The 15790-nt window shown below is 40.2% G+C and overlaps 2 protein-coding genes across 3 annotated transcripts; one reads left to right on the top strand and one right to left on the bottom strand.

Annotated features, from left to right (window-relative positions):
* Window positions 1–2: 2 nt before the first annotated feature.
* LOC134220937 (uncharacterized) lies at window positions 3–4816 on the bottom strand. Of its 2 annotated transcripts, XM_062700092.1 has the most exons (4): window positions 4360–4816; window positions 1063–1172; window positions 632–997; window positions 3–550 (listed from the first exon to the last, which is right to left on the bottom strand). In XM_062700092.1, the coding sequence occupies exons 1-4, from the start codon at window positions 4707–4709 to the stop codon at window positions 207–209; spliced, it is 1170 nt and encodes a 389-aa protein (XP_062556076.1). In that variant the 5' UTR covers window positions 4710–4816; the 3' UTR covers window positions 3–206. The 2 variants fall into 2 exon arrangements, with proteins under 2 accessions (XP_062556076.1, XP_062556066.1); XM_062700082.1 differs by having other exon boundaries at window positions 3–997.
* Window positions 4817–13000: 8184 nt separating this feature from the next.
* Window positions 13001–14278, top strand: LOC134205941 (uncharacterized). The gene has a single exon (XM_062681644.1). It carries the CDS (start codon window positions 13001–13003, stop codon window positions 14276–14278), a length of 1278 nt encoding a protein of 425 aa, XP_062537628.1.
* The last annotated feature ends 1512 nt before the right edge of the window (window positions 14279–15790 follow it).

The raw sequence follows: 15790 nt of genomic DNA on the forward strand, positions 1-15790 counted from the left end.
CGATAAAATTCGGTGAATAGGCTATAAGTGCATATTATGTACTATATTATATATTTAGTAACAACTTATACTATTGTTTCTTGTCAGTATCTATTATAAATCATAAATTAAATCTGATCAAAGCATTAATCTAGACATATAAAATGCCAATACTTAATAACAAACAGGAATATTTCCATCCCTCAGCATTGCATCATACGAAGTGATCATGTGTGTCCAAACGTCCAACACAAATCCGGCAAAGGCTTTGGAGTGAAATCGTCATCGACTGATGTAAAGTCGGCTCCTGCTTCGACGATCGGGACTGCATCGCCCAGGTTGGAGTTCGCTTCCTCTCCAATGGCATTCAAGTATTCCATAGCTCTTCCCGGCTTCAGCATAAAACCGACGATGCGGGGCTTATCCTCTTTCGCCGGAAGGGGTGGAGCAATCGTTCCATAGCGTTTCTTATCTTCCAAGGACATTTTTTCAACATCTATCATTAGGTTCGGTTGCACTCCAGCCTGGACCACGATAGCTTCTGGGTTGCATTCGGTGCACGGAATGTCACCTGGTAGAATATGCAATAACATATTGTCTTTTATTACTGAGATATATGGTAGGGACAATGGCTGAACAGTAGAAGCCATACCGGGCATATCGATTGGTGCTGAAATGGGAAATCCCATCGCGCTATGTATCTTTGCCGAATTGACCGCTCCCAGGAGACTTTCGGGCTTTCTCATCTCAATTTTTCCTGACTCCGGTTGCAAACTTTCGATCTGCTCCACATTAGGAGAATTTGGCAGCTCGACCGTTGGAGATATTTTATTCAACGCTTCGGATTTTGGTATCTCTACCACTGGAGAAGGGTTGAGCTTTGTGGCAGTAACACGACTTTTCAATTCTTTCATTTCAATTTCCTCTTTTTGCTTTTCCGATTCCAACGACATTTCAACAACCGATTTGAGACTCAGCATCATCTCATAAGACATGCGGCGGTCATATAGACCCACCCCTGCAAAATAAATATACCAAAAATATCCGTCTATAGTGTTCCATAGTGAAGGTATTAGGACTTACCTTTCAGATATTTAATTACAGTTTTACGTTCATTTCTCAATGTTTCCATTTCAATCTGCTGCGGTGTTTTCTTTTTAATGAAAAATCTCTTGAACCGCGTAAGTGGATTGCTGAAATATTGAACAAATTTAATGTTATAGGCTAATGTTATCTTGTTTAGATTCCAGACTTTCAATAGTAGAGACAAAATGTTCAGGAATCAAATGAAGCCTTTTTGCCTTTCATTGTTTTTTCTCCCCTTGGAATTTTTTTTTTCAAAATCGAAGAAAAAAATAGTAGTGGTGGGAATGCATAGTAATTAATGCAAAAACATGTAAAATGATAGAAAATATGCGATCTATTCCCCCAAATGCTTTTTTGACCTTTCTTATGTGATTTTTACAGTACATTTTACGATGCACGAGAAAGGCATCATCGCCGCTAGGTGGATTAATCTGGGTTAATCTAGGAATCAGTCCCAAATATATTAGAGTGCTGAGTGCAGATATCCGTGATAAAATACGATATTCATCTCCCTTCTTGTCGTTATTGGCATTGCAATAAAATGTGTTGTTATACAGTGTTGACCCGATTTTGTCACTCCCCGATTTTGTCTACCCCCGATTTTATCACGTTTTCGACCCGATTTTATCACGTCCCGATTTTGTCACGTTTTCGACCCGATTTTGTCACCCCAAAAAATTTTGTCATTCTTTTTATTTTCGTAAATAATACCAAAAACAACATTGATTTTCATGAAATAACTTTCCGCCTTTAGTTTATTACGAACGACTTCTGAGTACCTGGGAAATATTCTGTAAGCAATTTCGACAAAAAATATCGGCTACCATTCACGCATTTGGCCTTTCCAAGGCATAAAATGATTCATATTTGTGGAATGAATAAAAAAAAAGAAAAAAAATTTTTTTTCCAATTTTGTCACATACCCTGGTTTATTCTTGTTATTCTTGTTATACTCAACGTATCCCCGGGCCGTGGCCAATCTACGTTGTATGACATTAGGCAATACGTTTACACTGCTGGCTTAAATTTTCAACGTGACGATTAATTTATAGAACTCATGAAATCAATATGAACTCGACTCGTGGAAAACTTAGTCCAGGTTATCCGAGGCTTGTGATAGACCCTTTATCACAACGGACCTTTCCATCCACTGACTGGTAGGCTCGAGTGTCCCGTCCTCTGCTTCAGACCCATAAGGGGTCCGAAACAGTTCAGTTTCAGGTAGTAAAATTGTGAGATAATAGAAGATAGAGGAGGAGAGTATGGAGCGGCTTGTTGACCGCTTCCGGCTCTAGCGACTGCTATGGAACCTTTTTATTAGAGAAATGTTTGTAGAGATAGAAACGGTTGTGTTTATGTTCATAATAGACAGTGTTTAGATGTTTAGACAGTTCGGGATCGCTACGATAGAGTTTATTATAGCTTAGATGATTTATACTTATGGTAAAAGGGAAATGATTGAAATCCGTTTTCTGGTGATTGTCGCTTCTTGTATGTAGATTCGTATGTAGATTGATATGATAGAGGTACGTGCAGTTTGGGATTAGTGTGATCACGTTGGTTTAAGTTTGGAAACATAAAATAGAAAAGGAGGGAGCAGAAGGAGTGGGGGAACAAATATCTAACCATTTGACGCAGAAAGATTAAAATAATTAAAATGAATTAAAATAAATCAATTAAATTTTACAATTTTGGTCGAACTTGAGTTAAAAATATGTTCCAAGCGTGCCCACCGAATTAAGTATATTACGAGTACTGATAACCTATGCTACTAAATAAAGCTCGTGATTAAAAAATGGAGGTTGGCTCATCAAAATATAATATTATCCTAGATATTCTCTTAAGTATGAAAACTGAATCCTAACTATCCCGAAACTGCTTTCACCATGCTGCCGCCCAGAGCACAGCTGCCTCTGCCACTCATAGGCAATATCCCTCCCACCGTCTTGACAGCCTCCAGAAGTATCTACCAAAATATTTGAGATCTAGAATGAATTATTAACATGTCCCGCCATTACATAAAATGATTTGTTCAAGCAAAGGCGTCATAGATGCGGGAACGACATCGCCATAAACGACACGGGACAACCATGCCCCACACGACAGTGCAACATTGCACCGAATCGGGGACCTCCTAAACTTTTCTATGCAACGCAGAGTTTTACCCTCTCTTGCGTTATGTGATGTTGAAAATAAGCTCCTAATCATTTGATGGCAAAAATAAAAATAAAATAAAAATAATCAAACAAAATTAAAATATTCTAGCTAAATTTTACTATTTTGGTCGAGCATGGGTCAGCCGCCTGACACCCGCGTTGAAAAATATGTTCCATGCGTGCCCCCACATAAAATAATAACGCGTGAATTAGGTATTGTTCCCGCTTATCATTTTAGCACCGCCAGGGGGAACTTGGCCGATACCCACTGCAATTTTCTTTCCCTTAGCACAAACAATTAACCATCATTTGTGATATTTAAACGGAATATTATTGGGAATTCTGAAAAGGCAGACAATCAATGCAGTTAGATTGCCAGGTAATACGTGCACATCGTAGCACTGGTGATGCATCACAATCGTATATATACAGGAGTATATGCACTATATGATGACATTGACCGGAAGATTAAATAAGCATTTCCCCCCAATTTTGTCACATACCCTGGTTTATCACCCCAAAATTCACCAGGGGGTGATAAAATCGGGATATTACTGTAATTTGATACAGTGACAAATATTGCTGTTCCAGAGAAAGTTCTCCCTTTTCCGGTTCAATTTATAAAGTACCGCTCAGCTGTCCTTTCATACATTTTCTCCTAGATTTTCTCTTTCGTTTCGCAAGGCATACTTCGATGACAACACCAAATAAATATCTGGCTTTTGTTTGTGTTTCAAAGATTTTTAAGTATAAGTAGTATAAGTATATTTATTTGTTATGATAGCCTACCAGTTACAGGACTTTTACTTAGGTCTGCGGAAGAACTTTACGGATTCCACAAAATGAAAATATTTCAAAAAATCCGCAATATTAACGCAATAGCTTTATGTATAATAAGCGATAAGATTTTTTTTTCATATTCTATCTCTATCTGGAATAGAAATAAATGTCGCAAGTCCTTTCGCCGACTTTTCCTCTTTTAACTACAAAATTATATAAATATAATATAATATATAAATTATATCAAGCATAAAATTGTAACTTGGTTTAGCATTATTTTTTTTAAAGTAAATAGGTAATACGTATAGCATTTAAAATATTGTTCGTATTTAATTATATCAAAAATGTTAATTCTTACCGCTCATCCTGCAAGACCGCTGAACCTGCTACAACAGCCTGATCTTCCGTGGCTTCCGGGGCATCAACAGCATTAAGGCGTATTTCCTCCAAAACCTCTTCGCAACAACGGCTCTGACCGGCCCAGTGCTTCAAGACACTGGTAGGCTGTTGCATTTCGGAGACCTGCCCCGGCGAAGACCCCTTCTCCATCCGATCAGGACGGAACTTTTTGTTGCGTTTGGCTTGCTTGGCTTTGGAACTGTTACGGCCGATCACGGCTTTGTAGCTTCTTTCTTGTCCATCTCCCCGCCAAATTCCGTTTGAGAAACAATTCGGAAAACACCAACGAAATAGGTAACAAGAAGCCATTTTCGGAACCACTTTATATGCAACGCACCAAATCGAAACTTGCGAAGAAAATTACACACGCTTGAAATTTAAACTTTGAAGTTTTTTCGTTTTTAAAAATGTGGAGAAATAATTTGTAGAGAAGGCACGCACGCATGAGAGCCCTACACGGATAAACACAAACTGCTCATTATTGGGTTTTTATTCTTTCGAATTTTGAATACTTCTACACGGAAGAAAAAAATATACACTATAAAAAAAATACACGAGAGGACCGTGTGTTCTACACATGAATTTGCGCATGTTGTCAGAGCAAATCAATATCACGTGTAAAACATTCGAAACTCTGCATTTGTTTATAAACAAACCACACGGTATTAACGTGTAAAACAAATAGAATTCTGTTACTTGACTTGTCACAGTCACTTGTTTGATATGTGATATCCAAATGTATTCGTGTTGAATTTCGTTTGTTATAACAAGTGAATTTCGTGTTTTCTTCCATATTTAAATGATAATGATGATTGGACATTAGAGTGGGGCGCAGTTGTATGGGAAAACGCAAACTTCGTCTGATCAAGTGAGATCAAGGTTTTTCTGAATCATTTTGGGACCCCAATCAACTGTGCAAAATATGGGCTCGATTGGTTGCAACCTCGCATGCCGCATCGCGTTTCAAATTTACATGGAGATTAGTATGGGAAAACGTACTTTTTTACATTTTAGCTCTTAGCAGTTTTAATTTATCATCAATCACGTGACTCAATACGTTAGCATATAGCCTGGAAGATGCCGAAAAACTTTGCCGAAGAAGGTACGCAGCTGGAAGGTCCACAAAAAATGTTATTACGTTTCGAAAATTTATTGTTCAAACCATATGCAAGAAATCAATGTTTCTGCCAGCACTACCGGACAACCTATGGTTATCGAAGAGCAAAACCCATCTTCCTTCTTGTCGGATTTTTTTATTTGTGAAATGATTCCGAATAGCTCCCATTAGCTCAATAGCCCTATAAGATCAATTATTTTGAAATAACACTCAGTTAAATTATTGGTCTACGTAGTTCGGCAGTGCTGGCAGAATAAACGATTTTTTGCATATGGTTTAAACACTCAATCTTCGAAGCGTTATAACTTTTTTCGTGGACGTTCCAGCAACGTGCCTTCTTCAGCAAAGTTTTTCGGCATCCTTTGGGTTATACTTTAACGCAATGTGCCACTTGGTTTACGATTAACTGAAACCTCTAGTAGTAGAAATGCAAAAATATACGTTCTCCCATACTAATTTCCATACAAACTTCAAACGCGATGCGGAAAGCGAGGAAGCAACCAATCTCTCCCAAATTCTGCACAGTTGTTCAGGACCCAGAAAGGCTTCGAAAAACCATTGATTTGAAAAAATGACCATGACCCCCCACTCTATTGGACATCCATCCGTAATCCGATTTCCGTCAGCGGATCGAAATCCATTTCGAAAAACAGTTTTCATAACTTCAACTATTACTTGATTAGAAAAACCGTCACTCGTTGGTTTTCGAAACTATGACGGAAATCGCATTCCGAACAAATAGAATAAAATTCGAACAAGTGTGATTGAAATGTAGATGATTGTATTTATTATGTTAAGAAATGCTGAACCACACCAACCAGCATTAACGACTTGAGGCCGAAGAGTTTGTTCTAGGACAGGTGAGTGCTTTCATCTTCCGAAATCTGCAACCAATGAATAAGATTCTCATCATCTACACAGATCACCAAGAAATTCAAAGGATTGCTGTCGGAAAACGGGATCGGTTCGATGCTGATGCCAATCAATAACAGGAAGCCACCATGAAGTACGTACGTCGCAAAGAATATTCCAAGGGGACCGATACTGAGGATTCGTCGTTGTTTTTATGAAAAATGCCGCAGCAGCGGGAGGAGAACATGCATAAATAAGAAAATGCACCAAATTAGTATGCTCCGATTCGATTCAACACCAACGAGGAGCCACAGCAGGTCAGCCAGTTTTCCCAGAGCAAGAAAATCAATTTTGAAATATTTATATAAGTATATAAAAAATAATAAAATAATCAACTTACTTTTGTATTGTCATTGGTTTTCAACCGTATAATAGAAATCGCATTCCGAATGGATCAAATGAAATTAAAACAAATTAGGTATTTAAAGAAAAAAAAAACAAAAAAACTACATTTTTTACAGTTTTAAATGATATAGAATAAAAAGACTTCGAGAACTTCTTTGTACATAGATTTGTAGGCGTATACTTATGTTTACCTAAGACAGCAGTTCAGTTTAAATTTGGTAAGCTTCACTTTTTCGTCTATTTATGGTCGAAGTTGCTTGTTCCACACATGCCGCAATGTCTTCTGCCCTTTGGGTCACTGAACAGTGAAATGCCTCTTCCTTCCACCACCGCTTTATAGCCATTATAGAAACACGAATATATATATATCTTCATAAATAATATTCAAACATAGTATTTTTCATCTTTATTGAAGTGGAATTGAATATGAAACTATAGTTCACTATCGCTGATAGCTGAAAATTGTTACAACCTTTTCGAAACATGCATGAACATGTGCGATTTTATTGGAATGATGACAATTGGAGACTCATCAGAATCCATACCTAAATTCGTTTCAATTGATTCATAATATATTTAAGATAAACATATGACATCGTGGTGTATCAAGTATGAAATTTTCTATAAACATTGTCATTTCAACTGAGTTTGTAAAGAACATCGCAGTGATGTGAAATACATTAGACTTGCTGGTGTAACTTGGAATGAAATATCAACATTTTGAAACATACGAGTCGAACGTGTATTTGTTATGGGTTTTCATGGATATGCATATCATATCGTGGTGTATCAATAATGAATTCGAATACTAACTTTGTCATTTGAAATAAGAATGTCAAGAACGTCATAGTGATGTGGATTACACTAGACTTCATGGTGTCAGCTGATTGAAAATATCCATATTCCGAAAAACATGAATCGAACGTGTTTTTTTTATCAGTGTACTCAGAAATAGAATGTACACTCAGAATTTAAAATAAACGCAAATAGTTTAAATTTTAATCATTTTAGTGATTTTTAACATTAAAACATATTGTCGCGCTTATCTTTTTCTAGAATGTTGCGGCGGTCATACACTCGCAGGCTCGACTGCGAAGGTAAACGTCAAGATAGCCGCAGTGTTAAAAGATAGGCAGAAATTTCCTGCTCAAAACAAAACCACGTGCTTTTCGCAAAATGACAGCAGTGTTCGATTGTATTAGTGAGTGGCAACCGGATAGTCACTTTTCCAGTCCCATCTTGATGAGCTCAGCTCCGATACCATCCTTACCAGCTGCTTTATTGGTCTTTGGCTGTTGCATGGCATCCTTAACTTCCCTCAACGTGGGGGCTGGTTGGCTTCCATCGTCCGCTGAACTGACGTAGTTATCTCCTCCGCTGCCTTGACTTTCATTGCCTGTACTCTCAGCGCCATTCAAATGTTCCTCGTAGTGCTGCTTCCACCTTTCGATCACCACACGTTCGTCCGTCAAGATGCTCCCATCCTTATCCCTGCACATTTCGGCTCGCGGTACGAAGCCTTTGCGGGATGCGTTGAGCTTCTGACTTCTGATAGGACTTGCGTGTTTCTTAAAACGGCACAGCTGTTCCATCTCCTCGCACTCCGTTTCTTCCAGGCGGCGTTTCTTCTCCTGAAAAGGCGGGTCTGCTGTCTCCGCTTCCGTCTATAACGTTCCACGTTCTGCCGGGTAACTTGCTGCATTGCGATCGCCCGCGCTACGTCCTTCTCCTTCAGAATCTGTCTGCACTCTTCGTCGAACCCATCGTTCCGTCGACTTTGTCCCATATACCCGACGTTGGCTGCTTTGACTGTATACCAGCAGTCCTCAAGAGGAGCCCCATCGAGCTCACCCTCTTCCGGCAACGCTGCCTCGAGATGCTGCGCGTATGCAGTGGCGACATCAGCTTGCTTCAGTTGCTCTAGATCGTACCGCGGTGGTCGTCGGTACCGAACATTGTTGATGATGGATAGTTTTGGGCGCAATTTAACCATCACCAGATAGTGGTCAGAGTCGATGTTAGCGCCACGATATGTCCTGACGTCGATAATGTCGGAGAAGTGCCGTCCATCAATCAGAACGAGGTCGATTTGTGATTCTGTCTGCAGTGGTGATCTCCAGTTGTACCGATACGGGAGGCTGTATTGGAAGTAGGTACTGCGAATGGCCATATTCTTGGAGGCGGCGAAATAAATTAGTCGTAGGCCGTTTTCGTTCGTCAGCCGGTGAGCGCTGAACTTCCCAATAGTCGGTTTCAACTCCTTCTCTTAGCCAACCTGAGCGTTCAAATCTCCTATGATGATTTTGACGTCGTGGCTTAGGCAGCTGTAATACTTACGTTCCAGCTGCGCGTAGATTGCGTCCTTATCATCATCAGTACTTCCGGAGTGTTAAATTTGGACGTTGATTATCCTGAATTTGAAGAACCAGCCTTTGATCCTCAACCTGCACATTCTCGCATTGATCGGCCACCACCCGAAAACACGCCTTTGCATGTCCCCCATCACTATGAAACCGGTTCCCAGCTTATGTGTGTTGCCGCAGCTCTGGTAGATGGTATAATTACCTCTAAACGTTCGCACCATTGATCCCCTCCAACAAACCTCCTGCAGCGCTACGATGCCGAATCCACCGTTCTTGAGCACATCGGCGAGTATGCATGTATGTACTCCCGATGAAGTTGAGAGATTTGCATTTCCACGAACCGAGTTTCCAATCGCTAGTCCATTTTCGTCACAATGGTCTTCGCCGATGGTTCCGGTCCGTACTCTCTTGTTGATTGTTCGTTACGTGTGTTTTTTTTTAAGGCTGGCTTGCAGGGCCTGACACCATTCACCAAACCCCCTAAATTTCCGGAGGACCATTCCTCCTTATTCCCGGTGGACCATGGTGCACAGTTTCACTTAGAGTCCCTCGCTGGCACTCGGACGATGATCAGCCGCCCCTATTAAGGAGAACAGATGCTGTTGTGAGCCGAACCTGACATGGAGAACAGATGCTCAGTAAGATTTGCACCTCGGGAGATAAGCAAACCCCCTCCCTGTCCGCATACGACCATGGTTCCCACCGGGGTTGGTTACTCGATCTTCCCTAATGTTGCTCGTATCCCGGCCAGCACCACGAGGAGGTAGGGATAGGAGTTGCTGGGTAAGAGGCTAAAGAACGCAAGATGGGGTCTATTTTATTCTTTTAGGTACGCGAAGTCCCGAGCAGCACACATGTTACACATAGTTCATAGCAACTCATATATGACCAGATTTAGTCACAACTAAGTTGATGCAGCCAAATTCGCTTAACTTGTGCTGCTAGGGGTACCAATGGTACGCTTTATCCAGCATTTGCCGTGCCCACGATGTTAAGATTGTTGCGACGATGCGCACAATGATGGCAACACTGCCAAGGACGACCCTGTAGATGACAGCGGAGCGAATGGTGGAGAGACACCACCGAGCGTTGCAAAGGAGAAAGGTAAAAAAAAACAACAACAAACAGAAATAAACCACGTTTTTAGCTGCCGGGTGTAAGCAATTATATGGTAAAATTAATTCTACATTAATAGCTAATTAAAATACTAAACCTATTATCACAGATATTTGCAGTGCATAACATAATCTTACACACTTATTCTCGATTCTCTTGTTCGGTAAATTTGTTTACGGTTTTGCTCCGTAAACCTTGAAAACTATACCGAGAAAGTCATCTATTTCATTGGAAATTACTGATTTTTTGTAAACGTTTTCATTATTTACTGTATACAGTAATGCTTAGAACCGAATTTTTACTGAGTTTTTGAACAGCTGACTAAAGTCGGTAATTATTGCAATTACTGAGAACTCGGTAACCCGAAATAATCATAAAATGTGTCAAAAAGTACCGATCTATTCAGTACTTGTTTCTACTGACTTTTTCGGTAAACTATTTGTTTACTTTTTGAATGCTGAGTTTTTCAGTAAAAATATCGCCAAAAATATGATGCAATAATAGAAAACAAAAATGTTGAAATATTTAAATTCAAACTTATCCTTTTCCTCAAAAAAGATTTCTAATGTGCGATGAGAGAAAAATTAAATGTTATCCCAATCACTTATCGTTGCCGTCGTCTTAATGTACAATTTGTTATGTTCTTGGTTCCCAATCCGGAGCCACGAGTATGGCTCAACCCCAGCAACAAAAATCGCTTCTGGTATTTTTTCATAATTTTCATTGTAAAATAAATAAATAAATAATGTTTTATCATTTACATGCACTTTTTTCTCTGCAATTTGGCTGATTGGAACATTTAAAATCGGATGAGTTTTTTTAGTTTACGGTCCAACAGCATGGGAAAGAAATGGGTTTGGAAAAATGTGGGGCACGATGTCGTTATGAATAAACTAATAACCACGCTGAAATCTGTCAACAAGTTAAGTTGTCATTCTAATTTGATGAAAACTCAGTAACAAAATTGTTAAAACCGAAAACTCGGTAACAGCTTTTACTGATTTTTTGTTCGATATCAGTAAACCTCACAGTAAACATCACAAATACTGAAAATTCGGTTCTAAGCATTACTGTATACAGTAAATAATGAAAACGTTTACAAAAAATCAGTAGTTTCCAATGAAATAGATGACTTTCTCGGTATAGTTTTCAAGGTTTACGGAGCAAAACCGTAAACAAATTTACCGAACAAGAGAATCGAGAATAAGTGTGTAACTGTGTAAGTAAACTATATACGTAAAAAATGCGAAATTATTGAACTAAACCTATCGTAAGTACAGATAAAATGAAATCACAGTAAAGTTAAAATTAAATGCTTTTGTTTGTTAGATTAACGATAATTAAAGCGAGAAGCCACATCAATCCACTACCAATTCTAGACTAGAGAACACAAGAGAGAACACCAAATTTGTAAGTCGTAACTAAAATCTATTAATTGAACTCATTAATGAATAAAAATCTAATTGTAGCTTAAAGCATACCAACACAATACAAGTGTGCTAAACAGAGTTGGTGACATAGCCTAACAATTTCTTTAAGAAATTTGTCCGGGTATCAGAAGTATGGATACTGTATGTGGCTCCCCCCAAAATTGTCAGTCCTGCTCACGGAAGGACTCCGCGGAAAGTGAAATGGTCCAGTGCGATTCCTGCAAGCTATGGGAACACTTTGGATGCGCCGGGGTAGATGAGCAGATTCGACAGTCGCACGCTATGTATACTTGCAGGCTATGTGCATGTTCAGGGGTTTCCAATAATCTTCTCAAGGTCCCTCCTGCTGGTTCACGCTCAAAAGGGAAAGTAGGTTCGAAGGCCAGCTCGAAGGGGGGCTCTAAAAAAGGGAAAAATATTCCCGACCCTACTGGTAGCCTATCGTCAGGTGCACGAATTGCAATGTTGGCAGAACAACTAAAGCTTGTCGAGGAAGAACAAATATTGGAGGAACAGGAGCTAAAGGAGCAGGAAGAAATAAGAAAACAGCTATTAGAGGAAGAAGAACGCCAATTGGAGGAGCAAAGGAAGCTGGCCGAGGAAGCGAAACGGATTCGCGAGCGTAAGTTGCAAGAAGAATTGGAAGCAAGACGAAAGCAGCAGCAGGTAAGAAGAGAATCACTCGAAAAGCGCCAAGAATTAATTCGGCAGATGGCAGAAGTAAGTAGCAAGAGCGGATCGATGGCCGATGGATTCCGAACGACGATGTTTTTGTATACACCTTTGGTGCTAGAGAAGATCTCACTCGCATTCTGCGCAATGACTACGTTCCTACGAAGCGTGAAGTAGCTAGAGTGGTAATGAGTCTTTTCGACCCTCTCGGACTCATTGCGTTCCTACTTGTTCACGGTAAAGTTCTGATCCAAGAACTGTGGACGAAAGGCACAGAGTGGGACCAACGAATTCCTGCTGACACCAACGAAAGATGGCGCCATTGGGTAGACTCCCTGCAGCACCTAGACCGGCTGCGTATTCCACGGTACTACTTTCCAGCATCCCGGAAGAATTTCGATAACCTTCAAATCCACTTATTTGTTGATGCAAGTGATGCAGCATATGCCGCTGCGGTATACTTCAGGCTGGTGAACGAATGTGGCATTCAGGTAACGCTTGCAGGTGCGAAAACCAAAGTGGCACCACTGAAGGCTCTGTCAATCCCTAGACTCGAGCTCAAGGCAGCAGTTCTCGGATCGCGTTTGATGGAGACAATCCAAAACCAGCATTCATATACGATAAGCAAACGCTTTTGTTGGAGTGATGCACACACTGTTCTTGCGTGGGTTCGTTCTTCGGATCATAGACGGTACCACAAATTTGTCGCGGTTAGAGTTGGCGAAATATTATCATCCACGCAGCAGTCAGAATGGGTACCATCAAAACTGGGTACCATCAAAACTAAACGTGGCAGATCTAGCTACTAAATGGAACAACAGCCCACACACGACAGCTAGCAACTCGTGGTTTAACGGTCCACATTTTCTGTACGAACCAGAGGAAAACTGGCCCAAGCAACAGAAACCGAACGAGCCAACTGAAGAAGAACTTCGACCTGTCAGTCACAATTCAATACATTTTTCGTCATGCATAGCCTTTGGAAACTTCAACCGGTGGACAAAACTACAGCGAGTGGCGGCGTATGTGCTGCGATGGATTGATAATCTTCAAAGGTGTATTAACGGGAATGAATTAGAACTCGGTTACCTCACCAGTAGCGAGTTATGCCGAGCTGAAGAAGCACTACTGAAGACAGCTCAAAACGAATCATATGCAGATGAGATTGCTATTCTCCAAAAAACTCGAGGACCGCCTGAAAGCAATCACCCTACTGTACACAAATCCAGTATAATCTACAAAAAATATCCGTTTGTAGATGAGTTGGGCATTCTACGGAGTCGTGGCAGAATTGGAGCTGCACCATACGTACCAGCAGAGGCAAAATTTCCAATAATCCTTTCCAAGCAGCATCAAATTACATTTGTTATCGTTGACTGGTATCATCGTCGTTTCCGTCATGCCAATCGCGAAACGATATTCAATGAGATTCGTCAACGTTTTGAGATAGCTGGACTTCGACGGTTACTGGACAAAGTAGAACGGGCATGCATCTTCTGTCGTATAGCAAAAGCAACGCCAAGACCACCAGTTATGGCTCCACTTCCCGAGATGCGACTGACTGCATTCATCCAACCATTTACCTTTACGGGCTTGGATTACTTCGGTCCAGTTCTTGTGAAGGTGGGCAGAAGTAATGCTAAACGATGGATAGCGCTTTTCACCTGCCTGACAGTTAGAGCGATACATCTTGAGGTAGTCTACTCCTTGAGTACCGAGTCATGCATTATGGCAATACAACGATTCGTAGCTCGTCGAGGACAACCAAGGGAGTTCTGGTCGGATAATGCTACCTGTTTTCAAGGTACAAGCAACGAACTGAAAATACATATTCAATCTATTGCTGAAAAATTTATCACCTCTCAATGCAAATGGAAGTTCATTCCACCGGCGACACCCCATATGGTTGGTGTTAAGAAGTAGTTGGAAGTTGGCTAGATATATATCAGATGATATTTGGCGCAGATGGATCAAAGAGTATCTTCCATTCATTACACGAAGATGTAAGTGGTTCGAAGATGTGAAGGAATTGGAAGTAGGTGACTTAGTGCTAGTCGTTGGCGGAACAACGAGAAGTCAGTGGGTTCGTGGACAAGACGGTAAGGTACGACAAGCATTGGTGCGGACATCATCGGGAATTTTACGGCGAGCGGCGACTAAACTTGCTGTATTAGACTTAAAGGAGAATGGTAAACCTAGTCCCACATCACTTGAAGTTTCGGACCCTACTCTAGGTTTACGGGTGGGGGTATGTTGCGACGATGCGCACAATGATGGCAACACTGCCAAGGACGACCCTGTAGATGACAGCGGAGCGAATGGTGGAGAGACACCACCGAGCGTTGCAAAGGAGAAAGGTAAAAAACAACAACAAACAGAAATAGACCACGTTGTTAGCTGCCGGGTGTAAGCAATTATATGGTAAAATTAATTCTACATTAATAGCTAATTAAAATACTAAACCTATTATCACAGATATTTGCAGTGCATAACATAATCTAGTAAACTATATACGTAAAAAATGCGAAATTATTGAACTAAACCTATCGTAAGTACGGATGAAATGAAATCACAGTGAAGTTAAAATTAAATGCTTTTGTTTGTTAGATTAACGATAATTAAAGCGAGAAGCCACATCAATCCACTACCACTTCTAGACTAGAGAACACCAAATTTGTAAGTCGTAACTAAAATCTATTAATTGAACTCATTAATGAATAAAAATCTAATTGTAGCTTAAAGCATACCAACACAATATTGCAGTTTGCCTTGAAACATGGATTATCGATGCAGTTCGATAATCACACTTTTTTATTGCGTCTGCACAGTTGCCGAATTATTTTTCTCGAATCCTGCCAAATAAAAATATTTTTGGAGGAAATAATTATTTAAACTGCACAACTGGCAACCTTGGCCGTCATTTAGAAAGCAAAAATGCGGGAAGCTGCAAAATGCGTACGTGTCAGAAGAAAATGTTCAAAACAAAAGCACGTGGTTCTCACACCGTTTGCTTTCGTCTGACATTTATCGATGTCAAATTCCATTGAAATCGATGCCGTCACACTTTTGAGCACAGTTTGGAACCGTCACACTTTCAAACTGTGTTGTTCGATTTAGTGTGAACAGCGCAATACAAGTGTGCTAAACAGAGTTGGTGACATAGCCTAACAAATTCAGTTTGCAGATGCAACATGTTCAACATTCATCTTCGTTTTGCGAAAATAACTTTAAAAAAAGCACTGCGCCCTATGCTAGAGTATTTTTGCTTTTTTTGTGAGAGAAGAAGGGGAATGTGGGGTTTACCCAAGCAACCAAAAGTTCGGATTTTACTTAAATTTGTTCCTAACCGAACCAATTGGTTAACTTTTGGTTCACATTGAGTTCCAAGCACCTTAACGGAACTTCAAAGTTCACTTTTGCGCTCCCACCATACAA

This window comes from Armigeres subalbatus, chromosome 1, assembly GCF_024139115.2.
Source record: "Armigeres subalbatus isolate Guangzhou_Male chromosome 1, GZ_Asu_2, whole genome shotgun sequence".
NCBI lineage: Eukaryota > Metazoa > Arthropoda > Insecta > Diptera > Culicidae > Armigeres > Armigeres subalbatus.